We start from the raw sequence: 20,470 nt of genomic DNA on the forward strand, positions 1-20,470 counted from the left end.
ATGCCTTTCTGAGAGACAAGGACATGTAGACCAAAATTACCATGGCTGTCACTGTATGTTACTTTGACATCATGGGTAGAGTCATATTTCAAAAATTTTTGCTTAGCCTCTGCCGGAGGGCTCCCACATCCTTGCAATGGTGGCAGCATAAGCCCCTCCGGTGCCATGAATATCAGTACCTAACAAGGCACCACAGCAAACATACAAAGCAAACATACCCTCTTCTGAGCAAAGCCAGGTTTCTCACAGAGATGTACAAACCCCACAGACCCAGCTTTGTAACCATGAAATTATTCACTGATAAATTTTTTTGCTATAGTGTGTAAACCTCCCTTTTCCGTTTCTTCATCTTTTACCGATGGAAGACGATCTGTATCCCTGATTCCCCCCAGAGCTGGCAGAGCGCCAAAGCCCACTGCAGGAATGCCCCAGGGTGACCTGTCTGCTGCTAACAGCTGTGTTCTCTTCTCTTCTAGGCGTACTTGTGCATGTCAAGGGCTGGACCCTGAAACTTGTGGTGCTTCATTTTCCTTTGGTTGCTCCTGGAGCATGTACTACAATGGTTGTAAGTTTGCCAGAAGCAAGATTCCAAGAAAGTTTAAGCTGATGGGGGACGACCCAAAAGAGGTTAGTGTCCATTTCTAAAACGAGCCTCATTTGCAGGGAAATGTTTTCTGTCACTCTATAAATAGAGATACAGTACAAGAGAGCAGGGGCCTCCCTGGATGGTGTACAAGTAAGGTAATTAAATAACTGCCAGTCAAAACTGACTGATTTCAGTCACTGAGCCAGCTGAATTGACTGTCCAAATTCTGACAGCTGGTAAAAGCCCTGAGACTTGAAACCATGTTTGCAGGCTTTCACAGTTAAAGGAGAGGGCACTGCCTGAATAATTCTGGCTGTATTAGGCCTGCAGTTGGGCGTTCCCCAGTGGCACAGTGGAAGGTTTACCAACTAATGGCACATAACACTGCCACTGGGAACCAGAGCAGACTGGTTCAGTGGAGAAAAACATGATGAAACTCTGAGAGGACAATAGGAAGAAGAGGATGGGAAGACTCATTCTACATAAAGTCCTGCCCCACTGAATGTTTCCAGACTGGACTCTGTGTCACAGCAAACTGGCAAATGTTGAAAATGAGTCAGAGTAACAGACACTGACCTTAGCCTGGACACAAGATACCTCTAAACTTATGACTGCAGCAACTCCTGGACACCTCCAACAAGTCATGTGAAGCTCCAGTGGCCCAGTCTGGTTTCTGGCAAGCACATGCAAATTTAGTCAGCAAAAACAGGAGTCTCACCAATAAAAACTAGAAGTTACATTAACAAATGGTAACCTACAGGCCATACAAAAGCTCCAAATTCCTGCAGCAGCCACTATGATCCCATAGTAGGAGCTACAAACTTTTAATGCACCAAACACATGCCTCTCTGAAACCTGGTTTTTCATAGTTCTTCACACCCTTCCAAAATACAAACACTACTAAAAACAAGTATACTACTCCAATATGCCACTGTTCTTTATGCGCTTGAAATTAAAAATAAGGGCTTTACAAAGTGAGGGCTTGAATTTGGGATTCTCATCCTGAGAGGATAGGGGACAACTCTGGAGTATGTTATTATTGCTTTATTTTTAAAGAGTCCTTTATTTTGAGAGTGTATATCTTATAGAAAAAAAGAAGTGTGGTAATTCCTACCTCCATATCACCAGTTAGTAGACACATCCATGATACTTCATTGCTTAAGAACTGGGAAGTTTTTGAAGGGTGAAATATTACAATATTTTTGAATTGCTGCATATAAAGATATTTCAGTGTGTCAAAGTGCTGTCACTGCAATGTGCAAAACTCGTAAATTAGCCAGGTTTACTTGATGGACCATTCTGATGTTATATCTCTCAAGCTTTCTGAAGGGTATTATTTTCCCAAAACTCCAATAGGAAAAATAATGAGGATTACCACACTTAGATTTAAACACCTCTGTGATGGAGAATGTGATTCTTCTTAATATAAAACAAATTATGAGAACAGTGTATGATACCCTCTTGCAAAGATCCTACTACTCTGCTGTAACTGCTTCATTCCTTTAAGGGCCGTGGAACAGTAAAATTAAAAAGGAGATTCACAAGAGTTACTGTCTAATCAAGAATGATAATGGTCTAGGCCTCTGCACAAGCATCAGTGTAAACGTAACTGTGTAAAGAGCCTACCTGCTTAGATCCCAGACATACAGTATGGAAATGTCATTGAATTCTATTTCATCTCCTAACAGGAAGAGAAACTAGAATCCAATTTGCAGAATCTGTCTACCCTGATGGCACCTACGTACAAGAAGCTTGCACCCGATGCATATAACAACCAGGTATGATAGGGGGAAAAAACAAATTGGAGAAGTCATGGAAATAACCTGATTTTTACCACACTTCCTAGCACTTCAGCCTTGCAACAAACCACTATGCACGTTTTGTGCCAGCATTTCTTTGTCAGCAGGGAAAAGACAAATGGAAATGAACAATTCCACTTAAAATGCTTTCACAAGTGAAACTAGCAGAGTTTGGTCCACTAAATAGAACTAATCTTTTCACTACATCAACACAGTAAAATTACTTCACTCTTCAGCTCTAACACACAAATTTCTGGGTTTAGCATGAGTTACCAGCTAAACTAGCAAAACTGCCATGAAGATGGTGTGAGATTGGCAACAGTGCCAGAAGGCAGCGTACTGTACTGCATTCCGGTCCTGAGGCCACAGTTTAACTTCTGCTCTCTCAAGCAGTAGATGAATTTCATTTTCACCAAAACCATATCAGCCATCAGTTTATCATCAGCCATGATAAACATGCTTTTTAAGGGAAGTTTTATATTTGAACACACTGAGCCCTGTGTATGCACACAAGCACCTGCACCAGCCTTGTTGCATGAGGGGATTGTGTGCGCGTATTTGTGAATCAAGTGTTTGCAGACACAAGCACATTCAGAGCTTTGATGATGTTACCAGTGTGGCTGTGTCTCATCTACAGTTCATTACTAAACGTCTTTCAGATAGTTACATCAAAATTTGACAACCTACTACTTGCAGACACATAACTGCTGGCCTTCGTTTTCATTGCTTGGGTGCCCGACTGTTACAAACATTCACAGAACTTACAGTCTCCAAACTATCAACATCTGCTGCAACCTGTGACATCATCATGCTTTCCTGTTGACAACATGATGCTGTAGCAACCAGCAAAAGACAGATTTCCAACTGTAGCAGAAACAGTAAACCAACACAGAACTGTCCATTATTATCTACTGAAAAATTCACTCCTTTACTGCATATTCAGTAGCAGCTAGACAGGGTAAGCAGATTCAGTACAGACTTTCCCAGCTTCACTCACCTGATCAGATAATATTTGAAGACTCACTATGGAGAAAACTATGGCTGTGTGCCCACTAGTTGTGGTTATCTGTCCAAATATCTGAGAGACACGCTGCAAGAGAAAAAAGGAAGAGGAAGAAGAAAAAAGGAGGGGGTGGTGAACAATAAAATAGTTCTTTGCTCGGGCTGCTTTTCTTTTCCCACAAAAATTCACAAAAGAACTTTTCTCCAAGTAAGCTGTGGTCCTCCCCAGCATTTGTTGAAAATACATGTTTTTACAAGTTTCAATTTTTACCTTATGTGATAAGGCATGTATATAGTTTGGCCTATTTCAGGAGTTTCACACAGACCTTGTATTTGTGGGGAAACCATCATCAAGCGATGGTCAGTGGCTTTAACAAGAGATTATCAAGTTCTAGTTTGCATGATACTGTAAAAGGTTCTGAAAACAAAAAGCCCTAAAACCAATCCTTCTTCAAATTCTGAAATTTCAAATTCCTGGATATATTTTAATCCAAATCTGGATGACTTTTGGATTAAAGGGTCTGCTTTCCCAACTGGACCCAGTAGAATATCTCAGAGAGCAGTTGTACCAATATACTATAATCAGACAGTTACAGTCTGGCTACCATTTCAGACCACTCGCTTTAATTCCGAAGAAGTTTATGCACTTCAACTTTTGTTCTGCTTTTATTTTCAGATTCCAGGGAAGTAAAAAATTCAAATATAAAAATTAAATGTGTGTGAGTAAACTAGATGTATTTCTAGTGATGTTGAATCAAAACTTGGCAGAACTTCTAATTTAACCTTAACTTAAAATGGGATCCATTAAGTTCCACTAAGTGTAGATGTTTTGTGCATTCTCTTGAAAGGTTCAGGAATTTCAGCAAAGCATTTTACAAATGTGGTTTCATTTTTTTAATTTTCTAAATAAAATATGAAACCATCATTTTTCTAAGGCTTGATCTTCCATTACAAAATCCTTTCTTTCTGTGTTTGGTTTATTGTTGCATTATGAATTCTTTATAAATCTCCTTAATAAGGAGTGCATGGGTACAAAATACTGTCTGCACTGAATTCTCTCTAGTTCTCTTTAGTCAGGGGTTAGAGTTGTACTTAAGCTAATGAAATACATGTTTGACATGCCAAAATATTACAAATCAAAAAGCAAATTATTATTTTTCATGAAGTCATTCTGAAGTCAGTTTTCTAAAGCCATTTTCCCTTAAAAGCTTGGTATGCTTCCAGTCTACACAAACATATCACTCTCACAGTGCCAGTCACGGAAACCGTGCACTGCATTTGTCATGTAAGAACACCAACCCCTGGCAGAAAATCAAAAGTAATACACGAGGAAAAGTATTATTGGCTAATTTCACAATCATGCCAGAGAAGGTAACAGGGAACAAAGCAGCAAGGAATAAAGCATGGATACGAAATTGCCATCAAATTGCTTCATTTGATTTGCCTTCAAGATCTGTTTGTTGTCACCTCCAAGATGTTAGGGAGACCTGCACATTGTCACAGCCGAGCATTCATTGCTAGTTGGGTGCTGATACTGGAGAATCCAGCTCGGCTGCAGTGAAACCTGTCCTGTCTCTCCAGATCGAGTACGAACACAGAGCACCCGAGTGTCGCCTGGGTTTAAAAGAAGGTCGCCCATTCTCGGGGGTCACTGCCTGCCTGGACTTCTGTGCTCATGCTCACAGAGACTTGCACAACATGCAGAACGGGAGCACACTGGTAAGTCTGTGATGTGCAACAGCCTCCTTACTCCGGCACTCACCTCGTGTCTTTGATACATTATCTCCCGCCTGTTTAAATTTCCACTTGCCTAATGCAGATTGCTAAAAATCCCAGAAACATTAAGAAGTAACTGAGCTAGCTTACTATCCCCTACACAGTTTATCTTTCAACTGAGATGCTGTATTAAAGAAAGGTTTAATACAGAACTGGTGAAAGAGGAACTGCGAAGACAATGGAAAGAAGGTCCCAGCAGGGTTGAAATGCCTGTTTCTGTGTTGCTGCCACAAAATGATTTAGATTTGTCCCCTTGAAACACTTCTAACAACTTTGGATTGTATCTTCTAATCAAGTAGAAACAAATACCTTCTTTCCAAGCGAGTTTTGAAAGTTTTGAATTTTATTCCTGCTTGGGATTAGCAGAAAGTCTGCAAGCCTTGCCATCCTTTGCATCGTGCATGCACCCTTTACTCTCTTAAGTTCTGATCTCTAGCATGTACATCAAAAGCTGTAGAAGATACCAGAATACCAAGCTGGTTTTCTTTGTGCACTGGATTAGTTCTGTTCCTTGCCTACTCTCTCCGTGACAATACAACTACCTAGATTCACAGTGCAGCTCTTATTACAACCAAGTAGAGTGTCTGCCTCTTTAATTCCAACTAAATTTTTCCTGTTTCCAGCATCTGACTTAATTGTCAAGTTAATCACCACCAATACAATATACATTTCCAGCTGAGCTTTCCTCCTAATGTAATGATTTTGCTGCAGAATATGTCCATCAGCCTCTTTTTCCACCAAGATCCACCCAACACCTGTTTTAGCTGGAACTACTACAACGAGCTTGCTGCATGACACAACAGTAACTTTCTTAAATCTTATTATTAACATTATAGTAATTGGCTCCTTCGCAAAGTCTTGGCAGCTACCACTGATTGGGAATGAAATACAATGCCAGTATACAATGCACGCTATCTCTAATAGGTATTATAGTGAAAAAAATCTTCAGGTGAGTACAAAGTCCCAGGTCCCCCTACTTTAGCTCTCAGCACAGTGGATCACAGTTTATTTCACATTAGAGTGGTCCCTAACTATAATGTCCATTTCAGCACAAGTAAGAGAACTAAATATATATACCTTGTGTTTCTTTTAACACTGTCCAGCAGAGTAATGCAAGGAATGAAATTGCAGGCTTGTGATATGCAGAAATTGCACAGAAACTTGTAGTTTACAAGCAGCTTGCCAGATGCTGATGCTGACAGTGGCAGGGCAAGGCAAAATGCAGACACATTGTTTCAGATCTCTAATACACCCTTCCTACAGGTTTGCACACTAACTAGAGAAGACAATCGTGAAATTGGCCAAACACCAGAAGATGAGCAGCTCCACGTGCTCCCGTTGTACAAAGTCTCTGATGTGGATGAGTTTGGAAGTGTTGAAGGCCAGGAGGAGAAGAAGAGGAACGGCAGCATCCAGGTCCTTACCTCCTTTCGCCGAAAAGTAAGGATGTTAGCAGAGCCCGTTAAGACCTGTCGGCAAAGGAAGTTGGAAGCAAAGAAAGCAGCTGCAGAAAAGCTTTCCTCCTTGGAGAATGGGTCTAGCAAAGCTGAGAGGGAGAAGTCTGCTGCAGCGCGCAACAAGCAAGGCAACTCTGAAGCGGGAGGTCATGCAAAGCAGCTAGCAGGTAAACACGTGAATATGGTCAGGATCTTTATCAACAGTGGTAAACTACCTAGAAACCAGGGCCATTTGTAATCAGTCTCAAGAAAAACCATTATTTTCAGCCCAAGAACGTATTGAAGTAAAAAGGCGAGAGAATTCTTGAAAGTGAATATCAATATTGTATATTTATAAATACTAGAATGCTGAATTTGGTACAGCTCCGGAGAAGAAAAAAAAAATAAAGTTGCAATGAGAAATCCTTTACTGTTGGATAGTTAACACCTGTAGAAATCTGGAAGCAAACTCTGCTTGTCATCCAGTGTATTGTAACGTATCTTTAAAAGACTAATAGTGCTAGAAGCCATGAAGAGAAGTGTGTGATGCTGCTGCCAAAGAATGACCTACACATCACTCGATGTCTGCCACTGTAACAGAGAACCTCCTAATTTGAGGGGATTCAAGCATAACCTCTTTACCACTATTTATACTCTGCCTCAAGACCAAAAGCAGAACAGGTTTTCCATAGTGGAGTAAGAGCTTAAAAATCCACTCAACAATCCCTGGCAGTAGATTTCAGAGTCCTGAGCAAAGGGGTTCATCAGGACCAACTTATTGTTACAGCAGTTTTCTCAGAGAGGAAAAAAGCAATCCATCCAAGGCCACCCAGAAGGTCACTGAAATACCTATGAATAGAAGTCAGCTGTCCCATGACCCAGGATAGGGTTGTGACCATGAAACGATGCCATAGCACTTTAATGAATGATATTTTTGCTCTTATGACTTCAGTTAATCTCACTTACTGCTGCACTGTTCTGTCTGTCAGTGAATGTTGTTTTTTTACATGAAGCTAGGGACATATATTGAAGACAGTTCTATTCATATAGATAAGAAGAATTAGATATTCTTGGGGAAAAGGAAGTAATTTTGTGCGTGGCTGTTTGGGAGCACTTTGATGCTCCCCTTCGCGGACCACTTAAAAGAGGATTCAACTCTTTGGATTTTGTGCATGTGACTCTGAACAGATTGCACTGTCCTCTTTTCCCCATTGCCACTAACATCTGATCCCGCTGGATATTTGCCAAAAAAGAAGAGTAGCCTTAGTATTTATTCGTCGTCTTAAAGGACTGTGTTTGAGGTATGAGAAAGGGAGTCTCTGTTCATGCATCATATGATATACTTTTCTTAGGTATTTCATAGATACATGTCATGAAAAGACATATAAAGTATGTAATTTTTTGGGTTGTTGTTTGGGTTTGGTTTTTTTCTAAAGCTGTTTGTTGTGTGGTTGTTTGTTTTTTTCCTTTTCACATCTACAGATCTTTTACGTCTTTCAGGACCAGCCACACAACAACAACAGCAGCAGCAGCAGCAGCAGCAGCAGCACCCACAGCGCACTCTCCCTCACAACCCTCAGTCAAATCCTATTAATTCGTACTCGGGTTCAGGTTCTGCAAATCTCTATGTAAGGTTGCCTAATCCAGCCAATGCTTATCCAAACTCATCATACACTTCAGATCCCTACGGAGGGTCCAGTCCCATGAACCTCTATACAACCTCATCACAGCCTGTGGGGTCTTATTTGAATTCTTCCAGTCCCATGAACCCTTATTCGGGATCATTAAGTCAAAATAACCAATATCCACCCTACCAATGCAATGGAAACATACCTATGGACAACTGCCCCTCTTACTTGGGCTCCTACCCTTCCCAGCATCAGCACATGGACTTGTATGGTTGCCAGAGTCAAGACCATATGTCTAAACTAAGCCTACCACCCATTCAAACATTGTACCAGCATAGGTTTGGGAATAACCAGAGTTTTGGTCCCAAGTACTTGAATTATGGAAACCAAAATATGCAGGTAGACTCCTTCAGTAATTGCACCGTCAGACCTAACGTACACCACGTAGGGTCTTTTTCCTCTTACTCCACCCATGAGGCCAATGGTCATTTTATGGAGGTTGCCTCAAGGTTAAAATCTAATCTGAGTAACCTGAGCATGGATTACGCCTCCATGAGTAAAACAAGTGAACACCATCACGTGCAACCCCCTCCTCATTTACCACACGACTACCATTCTGCCCCAAGTATGTTCAGTGGTCCTCCTAATTCACTGCACCTCCAAAATAAGGATAATGAAATCATTTCACATGCAGTTAATGGTTTGTCTAACATGCTTCCAGGTCAAAACCATGACAGGACTACTCCCCAGGGTGGTTTAGATAAAACTGATGTGCTGAATCCAGAAAAAGCAGAGGATCCCGATGAAGTCTGGTCAGATAGTGAGCAGAACTTTCTGGATCCAGAAATTGGAGGAGTGGCAGTTGCTCCATCTCATGGGTCAATTCTCATAGAGTGTGCAAAACGTGAGCTCCACGCAACGACTCCCTTAAAAAACCCCAACAGGAACCATCCCACCAGAATATCCCTTGTCTTTTACCAGCACAAGAGCATGAATGAGCCAAAACACGGTCTGGCTCTGTGGGAAGCAAAGATGGCTGAGAAGGCAAGAGAGAAGGAAGAGGAGTGTGAGAAGTACGGCCCAGACTACGTGCCTCAGAAATCCCACGGCAAAAAAGCGAAGCGGGAGCCCACGGAGCCACACGAACCCTCTGAGCCAACCTACGTGCGCTTCATCAAGTCTCTTGCACAAAGGACACTGTCGGTCACCACGGACTCCACAGTAACTACATCTCCATATGCCTTTACACGGGTTACAGGGCCTTACAACCGATACATCTGACTTCACATCTGACTTCACACCTTTGCTGGTTACCTCGTCCGAAGAAAACACCTTGTCAGCAGGGCGGTAGTTCTTTAGGTTCTGGGGAAGGCAAGGGTGGAGAAGAAAACAGTGTTCTCACGGAACTCATCGGTGGAAAAAGCCTCACCACACCAGCAAAAAGAGGTAATCTCACAAGCGCACTTGTTTTCCACTGGTTTTTAAGTGGTCACAGATGGCACGTAGGAAACAAGACCAAAGCATCCTATGCAAAAAAACAAAAACAAAAAAACAAACAACAAAAAAGTGTTTCACAATTTGCATTTGAGAACACTGACTCCATTACTGAAAGAGATAATCTGCAAATGGATTTTTTTTTTTCTTACAGTTTTGCGCATCTGTGGCCACTTTTAATGTCATCAAGGTTGCATAGTCATGGAACAGGAGCAAAAAAAAAAACCCTAAAAAATAATACTGTAGTATTACAGCTGCAGGAATCTTAAAATAACATCTGGTGCTGAATCTATGATGTACTGAAATACTGGAATTATGGCTTTTTAACATGCAGTTTTTACTGTAATCTTATTAGTCTTTTGATTTTATTTAACAAAGTAGATAAGTATAAAACATAACTAATAGCAAAACACTGAATTTGTTTGAATATTCTAAAACCATGGTGCTATCGAAGAGAATGGTGTCTTTATTTTATCAGTCGAACAGTTAATGCCTTTATAACAAAATGTCAATGATGTAGTCAAATGTTCTTCAGAAACAGGGAGGACCTTTTCATTCATGTATGTATTGAATTTACCTGGTGTTAAAATAAGCTTACTTTTTAACATATGGGAATTACAGAGACCTCTGGATTTTGTTCATCCAGTCAAGTCCTAGAAAAGGACAATAAAATAGAGAGAGAGAGATATTTTTTTTTAAATAGTGTTTCAAAAGCACTTTGTCTACCTAAGCTTGGCAACTTGAACAATGCTAAGGTACTAAGACATTAAAAAAGGAAAAAAAAAAAAAGAGTTTACTTTGATTTTAAAATGCAAAGATAATTTTTTTAAACTAAAAAAGCTTTTAAATACTTTTGGTTTAGCCATGCATCTGCTAGTGGGCTACATATCCATTTTTAATACAGTCAGTTATGATAAAAATGGGGCTTACTGGATATAAGGGAATACTTTAGTACACAAAACACATCTTTTTTTCTGGTGCTCATCTCACACAGCTATACTGTAAACTGTTTTCTACAATTATTATGACAAGTTCATTGCTCAAATATGTACAGTTTTAAGGAAAGAATTTTATATTAACCACAGGTAATAATTAGCAGCATGCGACAAACTACAACTAGTTAGCTTGGGCTTCTGCTGTTTTTAGAGATCTGTACGCTCCCCCAATACCGAATGGCAGATTGCTTTTGTGTTGATAATTATGTACATTGTGGTGCAAGTCATTTCTCGGTGCAAGTGTCCTCTTTTCCAGGAAGATTGAGCAGACCGATGCCTACACGAGATGAATGAAACAGGGTTAGTTCTGCGTGATTCCGTTGATTAAATAGAAAAAAAAAAATAGGCAGCTGGCTTGCTGTGGTGGTTTTAAATCATTAATTTCTATTAAAAAAAAAAAGCAGGAGAGTTGTATAGTAAATTAAATTGTAAACAAAACTTTTTTTAACGCAATGCTTTAGTATTTTAGTACTGTAAAAATATTAAATCTATATATATTTGGGTTTTGAGCTGAATTCACATCATGGTGCTACTCAGCCTGCTACAAATATATCATAATGTGAGCTAAAAATACATTAAAAGGTTTGAGTGATGTTCCTACTTGTCATATACCTCAACACTAGTTTGGCAATAGGATATTGAACTGAGTGTGAAAGTTTATATATTGTATACCATCTTTTTCCCCCAATAGCCTTTGAAAAAACAAACAAATAAAAAAAACTAAACAAAAAAAAATCTCGATACTTGACATTTTAGCAAGTATAACTTGAACTTCAACTTTTTTTTTTCTTCCTTTTTTTTTTGGTTCTAAAAATTCAGGGATATTTCAGCTCATGTTCTCCTATGCCAACGTGTCACCTGTGTGTATGTAAAGCTGTTGTAGGTTAAATATATTATTCTTGGGTTTTTTTGTTTTGTTCCTTTTTTTCGGGGATTTAATGCTTTTCTTTTGAATCCCTTCTCTTATTTTTCTTGTACATGTATTGTGTAACTAAAACTAATTTTGTAAATTCGTTAGCTCTTTTTATTGTAATGGAAGTGTTTAAGAGATTTAGAATGTTTTGACTGTTTCAAAGGAATAAACAAAAAGAAAGTAGAATGCACTGAGCTGATTAAAGGGAAAAATGTAAGGCAGGGGTTTGGCAAGTGACTGTTTGCTAGAGTTGTTCAAGTCACTCTCTAAACAAGGCTTCTCGGATACTGTAATAAATAAAATAAAATATAAAAAGGTACAGTCTGTACAAGGGCTTCCCTAAACATGCAAACCTCCATGTCCCAGATATATCTTGTGCAATATACTGTAAGATAAAGTTTGGTCGAAATTCTAACTAAAAGAATCACAACCTAACTCAAGTAAATCAAAGGAGGCCTTTGGGTTTAATGGTCAAATATTTATTATGGCAATTTTGGTTTTTAATTCTCACTCTGTGACTCTACCCACTGCTTTGAAACAAAAGTTTTGCCTTTTTAAAAAAAAAAAAAAATAACAATGGTTATATGTCAGATTAATTAAATCATTATATATCTTCATCTTTTGGTGATTTTTTTTTTTTTTAAGTCCTGTATAATTCACATAATCCATAGTAGATGTTTGGTTAATATGCCGTGCACCGTCATTTGCCAAACTGCTGGCAGCAGGAGCGGGAAGCTTGGTCGGTGAATCAGTTTTGTATTGTAAATACCTGAGCTGTAATTTGTGGTGTACAGAACCCTGCCTCAGTTGGAACGAATGACAGAGCAGACAGAGTTGCTTGTATAGGATTATCAGGTTGACTATAGCCATACTTGAAGATGCTTCTGAGTGATGCTTTACTTGAATGAATTTTTCATCTTGATTGACGCACAGCGGTATAAAAGTTCACTTCTAAAGCTAGTGGTTAACTTGTGTAGGAAACTTTAGCAGTTTGACACTAAGGTAATGAACTTCTGTGTGCATTTTCTATGCTTATGTTCTACTTTTTTTTTTTTTTTTTTTTTTTTTTTTTTTTTTTTTTTTTTTTTTTTTTTTTTTTTTTTTTTTTTTTTTTTTTTTTTTTTTTTTTTTTTTTTTTTTTTTTTTTTTTTTTTTTTTTTTTTTTTTTTACTTTATTTTCATTCATTTTCATGAGATGTTTGGTATGTCTATAAAAAGAATCTGAGGATGGTTATAAATACTGTAAGTATTGTAATGTAATGCAGGTTATTTGAAAGCTGTTTATTATTATATCATTCCTGATAACGCTGAGATGTGGGTGTTTTTAATAAAATTTATATTTATTTAATGCACTCTAAGTCTGTCTTGCAGAAACTTGTCTTTCCTTGTCATTTCTATCAGCTAACAACAAAGCAGGCCCACGCCCCTGCATCACTTCATCCCACCTCCATCTCCCTCAACTCAACCATCACAGTCAAACAAAATGCATCACCAGGGACTCCAGAACAGGCAAGCCTAGGCATCACATTTATTCCTAGTTCTGCTTTGACTCTAACAGGTTGGGATGCAGGCTACCTAGCCCAGGCTACTGCTCCTTAAAATCTGTGTTTACAGAGAAGGAGGGAGGTATTTTTGCGAATAGGAAGAAGGAGTAGAGTGTCATTTTTGGTTTTCCATTGGTGTTTGTGTACACAAATGAATATGGCATATTTGCTGTTGGAATTCCCTCGCTGCTCAAGTAACAGCCACAAATGCACATCTGGCAGAGCCAGGACAAAGGGGAGACTCTAGGGATTCACTGGTTGGTTTGGGGTATTTATCTCTACCTGGTTTTGCATTTTTCTACTTTATTTCAAATTACTCCCAAATGGTGGGATGCTCCAACAAACAGAGACAGGGAAGGGTTAGACTGGATATTAGGAAAAATTTCTTCACTGAAAGGGCTGTCAAGAATTGGAACAGGCTGCCCAGGGAAGAGTCTGAGTCACCATCCATGGAAGAATTCAATAGACATGTAGATGTGGCACTTGGGAACATTGTTTAGGGATGGACTTGGCAGTGCAGGTTTACAGTTGGACTTACTGACCTTAAGAGTCTTTCCCAACCTAAGTTATTCTGTAATTAAGAAAAAACCAAAGTTATAAAAGCCTAAAACCTCAGGTATAATCTAAATCACACATAACACAGAGGAAAGCAGAAGCAATAACAAAGTGTTTCTAAATCAATACCAGGACATACATTCTCGCAGGCATCAGACAGAAGCATGTTTTCATGGTCCCATTGTTTAGCTTCAAGGAATATCAGGACTGAATACTGAAATATCCTATTCTGTGGGAATAGACAGAAATTACTTTCTCCACAGTAGCAAAACGTTTCTGCGACAATTGGTACTTAAAAGCTTCTCAAGTTTTCTCTTTTAAGAGCCCGAGCTTGTTGTCAGCCCCGGTTACCGCATCCATCAATGCCACGCACCTTGGGAAAAGCCCCCCTGCTATGCACATTCATGTGCTAAGTGTCTTGGGGACACGGGGATTTAAAACTCAGCAATCAATCTGTAACTTCCACCCCTGGCTCTCAGCATATCCCCAGATGGAAACGTCTTGAGGCAGGCGAGCGCACTGCAGCAGCCAAGTGTTGCTCTTTTCTGTGCACAGGTGCCCTTTCATGCATTAGGCAGCTGGAACCGACAGATGCAGGAGCTTTAACAGAGGTCTCGCACCCCTTTAGCCTTCCCCGGGAAAGAATCCTGCCTTTAATGAACATTCCCGCCGGCTGCCTTTCAACACCATTTCCTCAGCGCGCTTCGACAGATCTCATTTCAGAGGTGCTGCTGACACAGGCACAACACGCTCACGGCCAAGGCCACCGAGAAGTCAAACCCAACGTGCCCACTGTGCTCCTCCCACGGGCACGGGCTCTCCCCGAGGCACGGGCGGTTCGCTCCTGTGCCGCCGCCTACAGCTGCTACCCAAACCACTGCACGGCAGGAACAACCGGGAATGCCCGGCCGGGCGTCCAGGGAGCTTCTGCCTCACCTTCGCTCTTCACTTCCCGGTCTGTTCCGTCATTTTCTGCCTTTTGCAGCTTTTTTTATGGGAATGGCTGACGAGCCTGCGGTGACAAGCCAAACCAGGGTGAACAAACCCCAAGCAAAAATTAAGAGCTACGGGTGATGATGCTCAGAGGTAACAGTAGAGCATCCAACACAGAAGAGGGAGCAAAGGAAAAACAAACAGATTTCTCTTGAAGCAGCAAAGCACCTTTCAGAAAAAGGCGGGGATTAACTAGCGGGTAATGGTGGTTTCTTCATATGTACACTTTCAACACACTTTCAAGTTAGAAATATTTAAAACCGAAATCTTTTCATCCAAGTAAAACTCCAAGCAGAGGAACAAAACCTTGGACTTAAACATGAACCCCTGTGGTTTACACCTGGCTGCAAAACAGATTCCAGGAATGCACACTCTTGCCCGGAGGCTGCTCACAAGAGCCCAGCTCTCCTTACACCTACACTTTGCACGACAAGGGTCACACCAAACTTGTAAAAGCTGCTGATGGTCCAGCAGCACAGATACTAGAACTGGCTCATATCAGCATCTCAGCAGTAAATTAGTACTCCACTATTTAACTGACACAGTAACTTTTTTTTTCCTGAAAAACACAGATCTGTCAAGTTTCTGTTACGCTCAACTATGTTTACCTCATGCAGACACAACTGCTAATTTTGAGGAACTCAGGAAACGCCCAACTTGTCTCAGAGGACTGGCAGTCTCAGCCCCACCACCCCATCAGCTACAACTGACAGCTCTTCCCTCTCCCTCCACCACTCTGAGACATTCTGCTGTGTTTATGCATTAAGTGGGTCCCTCTACTTTGACCTGTAAATGATTCCCTAAGTTAGTTTAATTGGTGCAAATGTTGTGCTAGGAGATGTTTTTGCAGACCTTAAGAGGTACCTCAGTCAGCTCTATGTTTTATTTGCCCCACCTCTAACCAGCAAAGGGAATATCTGACATGCAGGAAGCAAACACAAAGTGTTGCTGATTTAAAAAACAAACAAACAAAAATGCTTGGTTTTAGGGGGAAGGAACACCTTGCACTGGAGTAAGAACGTGAGAAAGAAGGGAAAGGTCTGTTAAAGACCTACGCTCTTTCTAATCAACAGAGAACACCAAAGGTTGAAGTTGCACACTTGACCTGCACGTTACAACGAGGCACTCGAGCCCCAGGGGAACACCACGCTCACTGCAGCCCCCCCTGCAGCAGAGCAGGGGCTGGTGGCCCCATCCACACAGGGAACACAAAGGAGGAAACCCCAGATACCAGGCTATGGAGAAGGGAATTACATGCTTCCTACAGCATGGTGTAAAAACATCCCAGAAGTGTTTCTGTTGAGAAAATCTCCCTGTTCTTGACTTCCAAGGGCCTCCTTCCTTCCAGGCTTGGAGCCTGCACCTGTTTCTTTCAGATGCAGGAGCAAGGCACCATTCTGTCTCCCCCAGGCCCTTTTGCCGTTAGTTCAGATGTTTGGAGTACTCACAACCTTGGCATTCAGGTCCTCCATGCCTGAACAGATTCAGAGCATCACCTCCCAGGATGTAAAAGGCTTAAAGTACTCTGGGGTACACACAGGCACATCACATCACCCAATCCTTCTCATGGCACATCATAAAGAAATACTTGCCATCATTATATGAAGGAGTGGGGGAAGGAAGAGCCTGCTGTTCCACTTCCTTTTAAGATGGGTTTTAATCCTCAGTATTGAGACCAGTGCCACCCCTTTTTCTTTTATAACCCAGCCAAGCTAATCTAGCTTAACCTGTTTCTTCCACTCAAGGTTTGCTTCAACTAACACATCAAGTCCTTTGTCTTCATAGTATTTTACACAAGGAAAACCAACCCAGGGTAAGTACACTTCCTTATAATGTCGTGGCAACACAGCTGTACGCTCCTAAATCACAGCAGAAAAGCCAGGCCAGTGCCTGGCAAGAACAGCTTGGGATTGTTGTTCAGCTTCCTTTTAGTTTCCACTGCATTAGCTACTGGAACTTCATTTGGATTTTCAGGCGTAATCATCTTCCTCTTATTTTTCTGCTCCTGTTGTGATTATTTGTAAAAATGACAGCACCATTATCTTCTTGTATGTAAGCCTTCATACAGACCACTTTGGTAAAGAGATTTAACTGGAGGGGATGGCTTAAAGTGCAGTTTGCTCTGAAAAGGAATGGGGAAAGTGGCATCCTGGGGCTCCCAGTCTGCATTTCAATTATTGTCGTAGGCTGTCTAGGCTAATGTGTCTGATTTGGAAAGCCCGGGGGGGAAGGGTGGCATTCCCCCCCCCCCCCCATCTATCTATCCCTTCCCAAACAGATGCAACAGATCTCCTCTGACTAGCCCTTCTCCCCACCTGTGTAGCCCTGGCTCTGTTGACATTTGTACAGGCACAAAGCTGGTCAGATGGCAGGAATCCAGTTCTAATTAATGGGAGCAAATGGTTTGCTATAAACAGAGGAAGGGCTGGCATGGGGGGGGAGGTGACAGATGTCAAGCAAGGGGAAAACATCTATTAGCTGTTCCCTCCTCCACCACCACCCCTGGGTACATTTGCTTTGCATGACAGTCCTTCAGCTCAGGCCCTGGTTTAAAATACCCAGACTCCACATATTGGATCTGTATCTGAACCTTTGCAGCATCCACGTAGCCTTCCTGAGGCAGGACAGGATACTGGAAGGGACCATTTTCCTGAGGCAGAATTTTAAAACCTCGGGCTTGCCTGCTCTTCGAGGAATTATACACTCTTATAATCAGTAACCCTGGCAAATCTCCCCTTTTGTCTCCCTGCTGTTAACACTCTCCACACCAGAAGCAAACAGGCATTTTGTCAGAGTTTGCAGGCGTTTACTCTCCCAGCTCTTAAGATGAAAACGATTGCTCATCTGCACCAAAGCATTCCAACATCTCTGGTGCAGGATGCAACCAGGAGCAGCCTGTTCCAACCTTGACCCAGCTCCTGTAGCACCTTAGGCAATCTGCAGGAACTCCTCAGCTGAGCTGTGCCAGGGAAGACAGGGACTGAGTCCATGGCACAGAGCACATGCCTTGCAGAGGACATTCTGGGCTCCTCTTGTCCAAAACACCAGGCAATAAATACTAGCACAGAGGAAACTCATCTGTATCAGGCCAATGATCCTGTGACGAGATGCCAGGGGATACCAGCCAAACCAAAGAACTAAAAGGAGGAGAAAGGAATCTGACAGTTCCTGGACCACTCAAATTGCCAGGCACAAATCCCAGCCATGTAAGGTGACAAGACAAAGGTGAGCCTCTCTCATAGGGCTACCAAGAAAATATGAGAAATGTTTTAGATCTGCTCTCTTGGTAATTTTCCCAAGAGCAACACACTGGCATTTTACAGAAGGATTTGTGTCTCAGGACTCCTGGCCCCAGTGCAGGCAGAGGGTTCCAGGTTAAATCAAATTGAAAACCAGATGTGCTTCTGACAAGGAAACCAGGTCAAGTGTAGCCACGAGGTTTCAGATCTCCTGCAGCTGTGCCTGTTCCATGAAGAAAACAGTGCTGCCTCTTCCTCCACCACATTCTCTATTGCTGCACAGCAGCAGCTGCTTCCTTGGGAAAGGCAGGCAGGCAGCTTAGTTACACATTCTTAAACTCCTCCCAAAAAAACACATTTTAAATGTGAGGGAAAAAAGAAAACTTCAGAAAGTCTGAAGAGGACAAGTTTCCCTGAATCCAACAAGTATTCCTATGTGATCTCTTCATGCATTTGCAGTTGGGTACTACAGAACTGCCCAAATACACAGCTAATACAGGTATCACAGAATTGCAGAGTGGGTCAGTTTGGAAGGGATCACAGTGGGTCATCCGGTCCAATCTCCCTTCCCAAGCAGGGTCATCTTAGAGCACATAACACAGGATTGTGTCCAGACAGTTACTGAAAATATATCCAGCAAGGGAGAATCCACAACCTCTCTGGGCAGCCTGTTCCAGTGTTTGGTCACCTGCACAGTAAAAAAGTTCTTCTTCACATTCAGGCAGAATTTCCTGTACATCAGTTTCTCATGTCCTATTGCTCGGCACCACCAAGAAGAGCCTGGCTCCATCCTCCTGACACCCTCCCTTCAGACACCTGTAGGCATTGATGAGGTCCCCTCTCAGTTGTCTCTTCTTGAGGCTGAGCAGGCCCAGCTCCCTCATCTTTCCTCACAAGAGAGATGCTCCACTCCCCTCATCATCTTTGTTGCCCACCACTGGACCCACTCCAGGAGCTCCACATCCCCCTTGTGCTGAGGAGCCCAGAACTGGACACAGCACTGCAGATGAGGCTTTACTAGGGCTGAGTAGAGGGGCAGGAGCACCTCCCTCAACCTGCCGGCCATGCTCTTCCTAATCCACTCCAGGATACCATGGGCCCTTGGACACAGGGGAACACAGCTGGCTCATGGACAGCTTGTTGCCCACCAGGACCACCAGGTCCTTCTCTGCGGAGAAGGTCGGCCTCCAGCCTATGCTGGTGCAGGGGGTTATCCCTCCCCATGCATACAGTCAGGTACAGATGACATTTGGCCTCCTGGGAACAACAGCAGCCCTTTTAGTCCTCTTCCTAAGAAAGTGGTTTGCTGCCAGTTGATATCACAAGTTACACGTGTCTGCTCAATGACATTGTGGAGATCTACCTACAGAGAAAGCTGTGGGCTGTCACCCTAGGAAAGCCAGTGCCCTCTTCCAGAAGGGCTATGTGTTATACTTGTGCTGATAAAACACAAACCAAAGATCTGCTGCATGTGTGATGCCTGCCTGCTTGGCTCTAGAGCACAGCCTAAGCAATGAGCAGACACTGTTTGATCCACGGAGGGCCCTGCTGATAGCAGTATTTCCAAACTCCTGGAAAAGAGCAAACAAAGTTCTTGCTTGTTCAGTTAACACTGATCAAGTACAGTTAAGAAGAGAGATTATACATTACACAACTTCTTGCTACAGAGGCTGGAAAGAGATCTCTCCCCTACCACACACAAACATCCTCCAAAACACATCTGGGTTCCTGTTAGGAAGTGTGGTTACCATTTTTAAATGACTGCCAGAAGACAGTCAAACCTTCAGTGCAGGGGAGACCATGGGAGCGTTAGTCCAAGACAGGCCCCTCCTTGAGGAAGGGGATTCCTCCTGCCACTCAATCCAAATTATAATAGTGCACATGCTGGGCCAGAGGGAGAGAACTATGCCTAAGCAGAAGGCATGACTTCGTCGTACAGGAATGAAGACCTCTGCTGCCTGTTCTTATTTCTGCTTATGGATGTGATGTTAATATTAAACAGCACATTAAAAGACAGTGCTCAGAGACAGCACTTGACCCCTGCCTTGCTCTTCCTTCCCCAGTAGGCTCTCTCCTTCCCCAGCTTCAATTTGTAAGACTGAGATGCGATGCTTGTTGGGAACTTGGTTCCCCTGAGCAATGAGTGTGCTTTGATCAGAACTGAGGCAGAGAACTCTTCGTTTTGGAGTCAGGTCACATGTCCCCACTGTCCACAGCTGTGCAGTGGGACTCCCATTCTTAGCAGCCCTGGGCAGGTAAAAAAAGCAGAATCCGGCTGTTCAGAGATGTCAGGGAGATTCATCACCTCCAGGGGTAGAGTGGTGACTGAGCAGAGAATATACAGACTGCAGTCACGGATTTCAGGATCTAAACTCTGCTTAGAACCTGCTTTAGGTATTCAAGCCCCTAAACTCAGCTCCTGGGTCACAGTCCCCTTCCAAAAGGGTCTGCTCCAAACAACACGGGAACATTACAGCAATAAATACATTAACAATTTAAGTGTTCAGATA

The 20,470-nt window shown here is 42.1% G+C and overlaps 1 protein-coding gene across 4 annotated transcripts in view; it reads left to right on the forward strand.

Annotated features, from left to right (window-relative positions):
- TET2 (tet methylcytosine dioxygenase 2) overlaps positions 1 to 11,815 on the forward strand; it is a 69,858-nt gene extending 58,043 nt beyond the window's left edge. For 2 of the 4 annotated variants that reach the window (XM_027890499.1, XM_027890501.1), the window contains 5 exons: positions 477 to 627; positions 2,275 to 2,364; positions 4,969 to 5,106; positions 6,427 to 6,787; positions 8,082 to 11,815. In XM_027890499.1, coding sequence (XP_027746300.1) covers positions 477 to 627; positions 2,275 to 2,364; positions 4,969 to 5,106; positions 6,427 to 6,787; positions 8,082 to 9,508 — 2,167 coding nt within the window. In that variant the 3' untranslated portion in view covers positions 9,509 to 11,815. The remainder of the gene's footprint in view (positions 1 to 476; positions 628 to 2,274; positions 2,365 to 4,968; positions 5,107 to 6,426; positions 6,788 to 8,081) is intronic. The other 2 variants (XM_027890500.1, XM_027890502.1) reach the window with 2 other exon arrangements.
- The last annotated feature ends 8,655 nt before the right edge of the window (positions 11,816 to 20,470 follow it).

The sequence above is a fragment of the Empidonax traillii genome, unplaced genomic scaffold (assembly GCF_003031625.1).
Source record: "Empidonax traillii isolate 1590-97213 ecotype Southwest subspecies unplaced genomic scaffold, ASM303162v1 scaffold290:size645333, whole genome shotgun sequence".
Classification (NCBI taxonomy): Eukaryota; Metazoa; Chordata; class Aves; order Passeriformes; family Tyrannidae; genus Empidonax; species Empidonax traillii.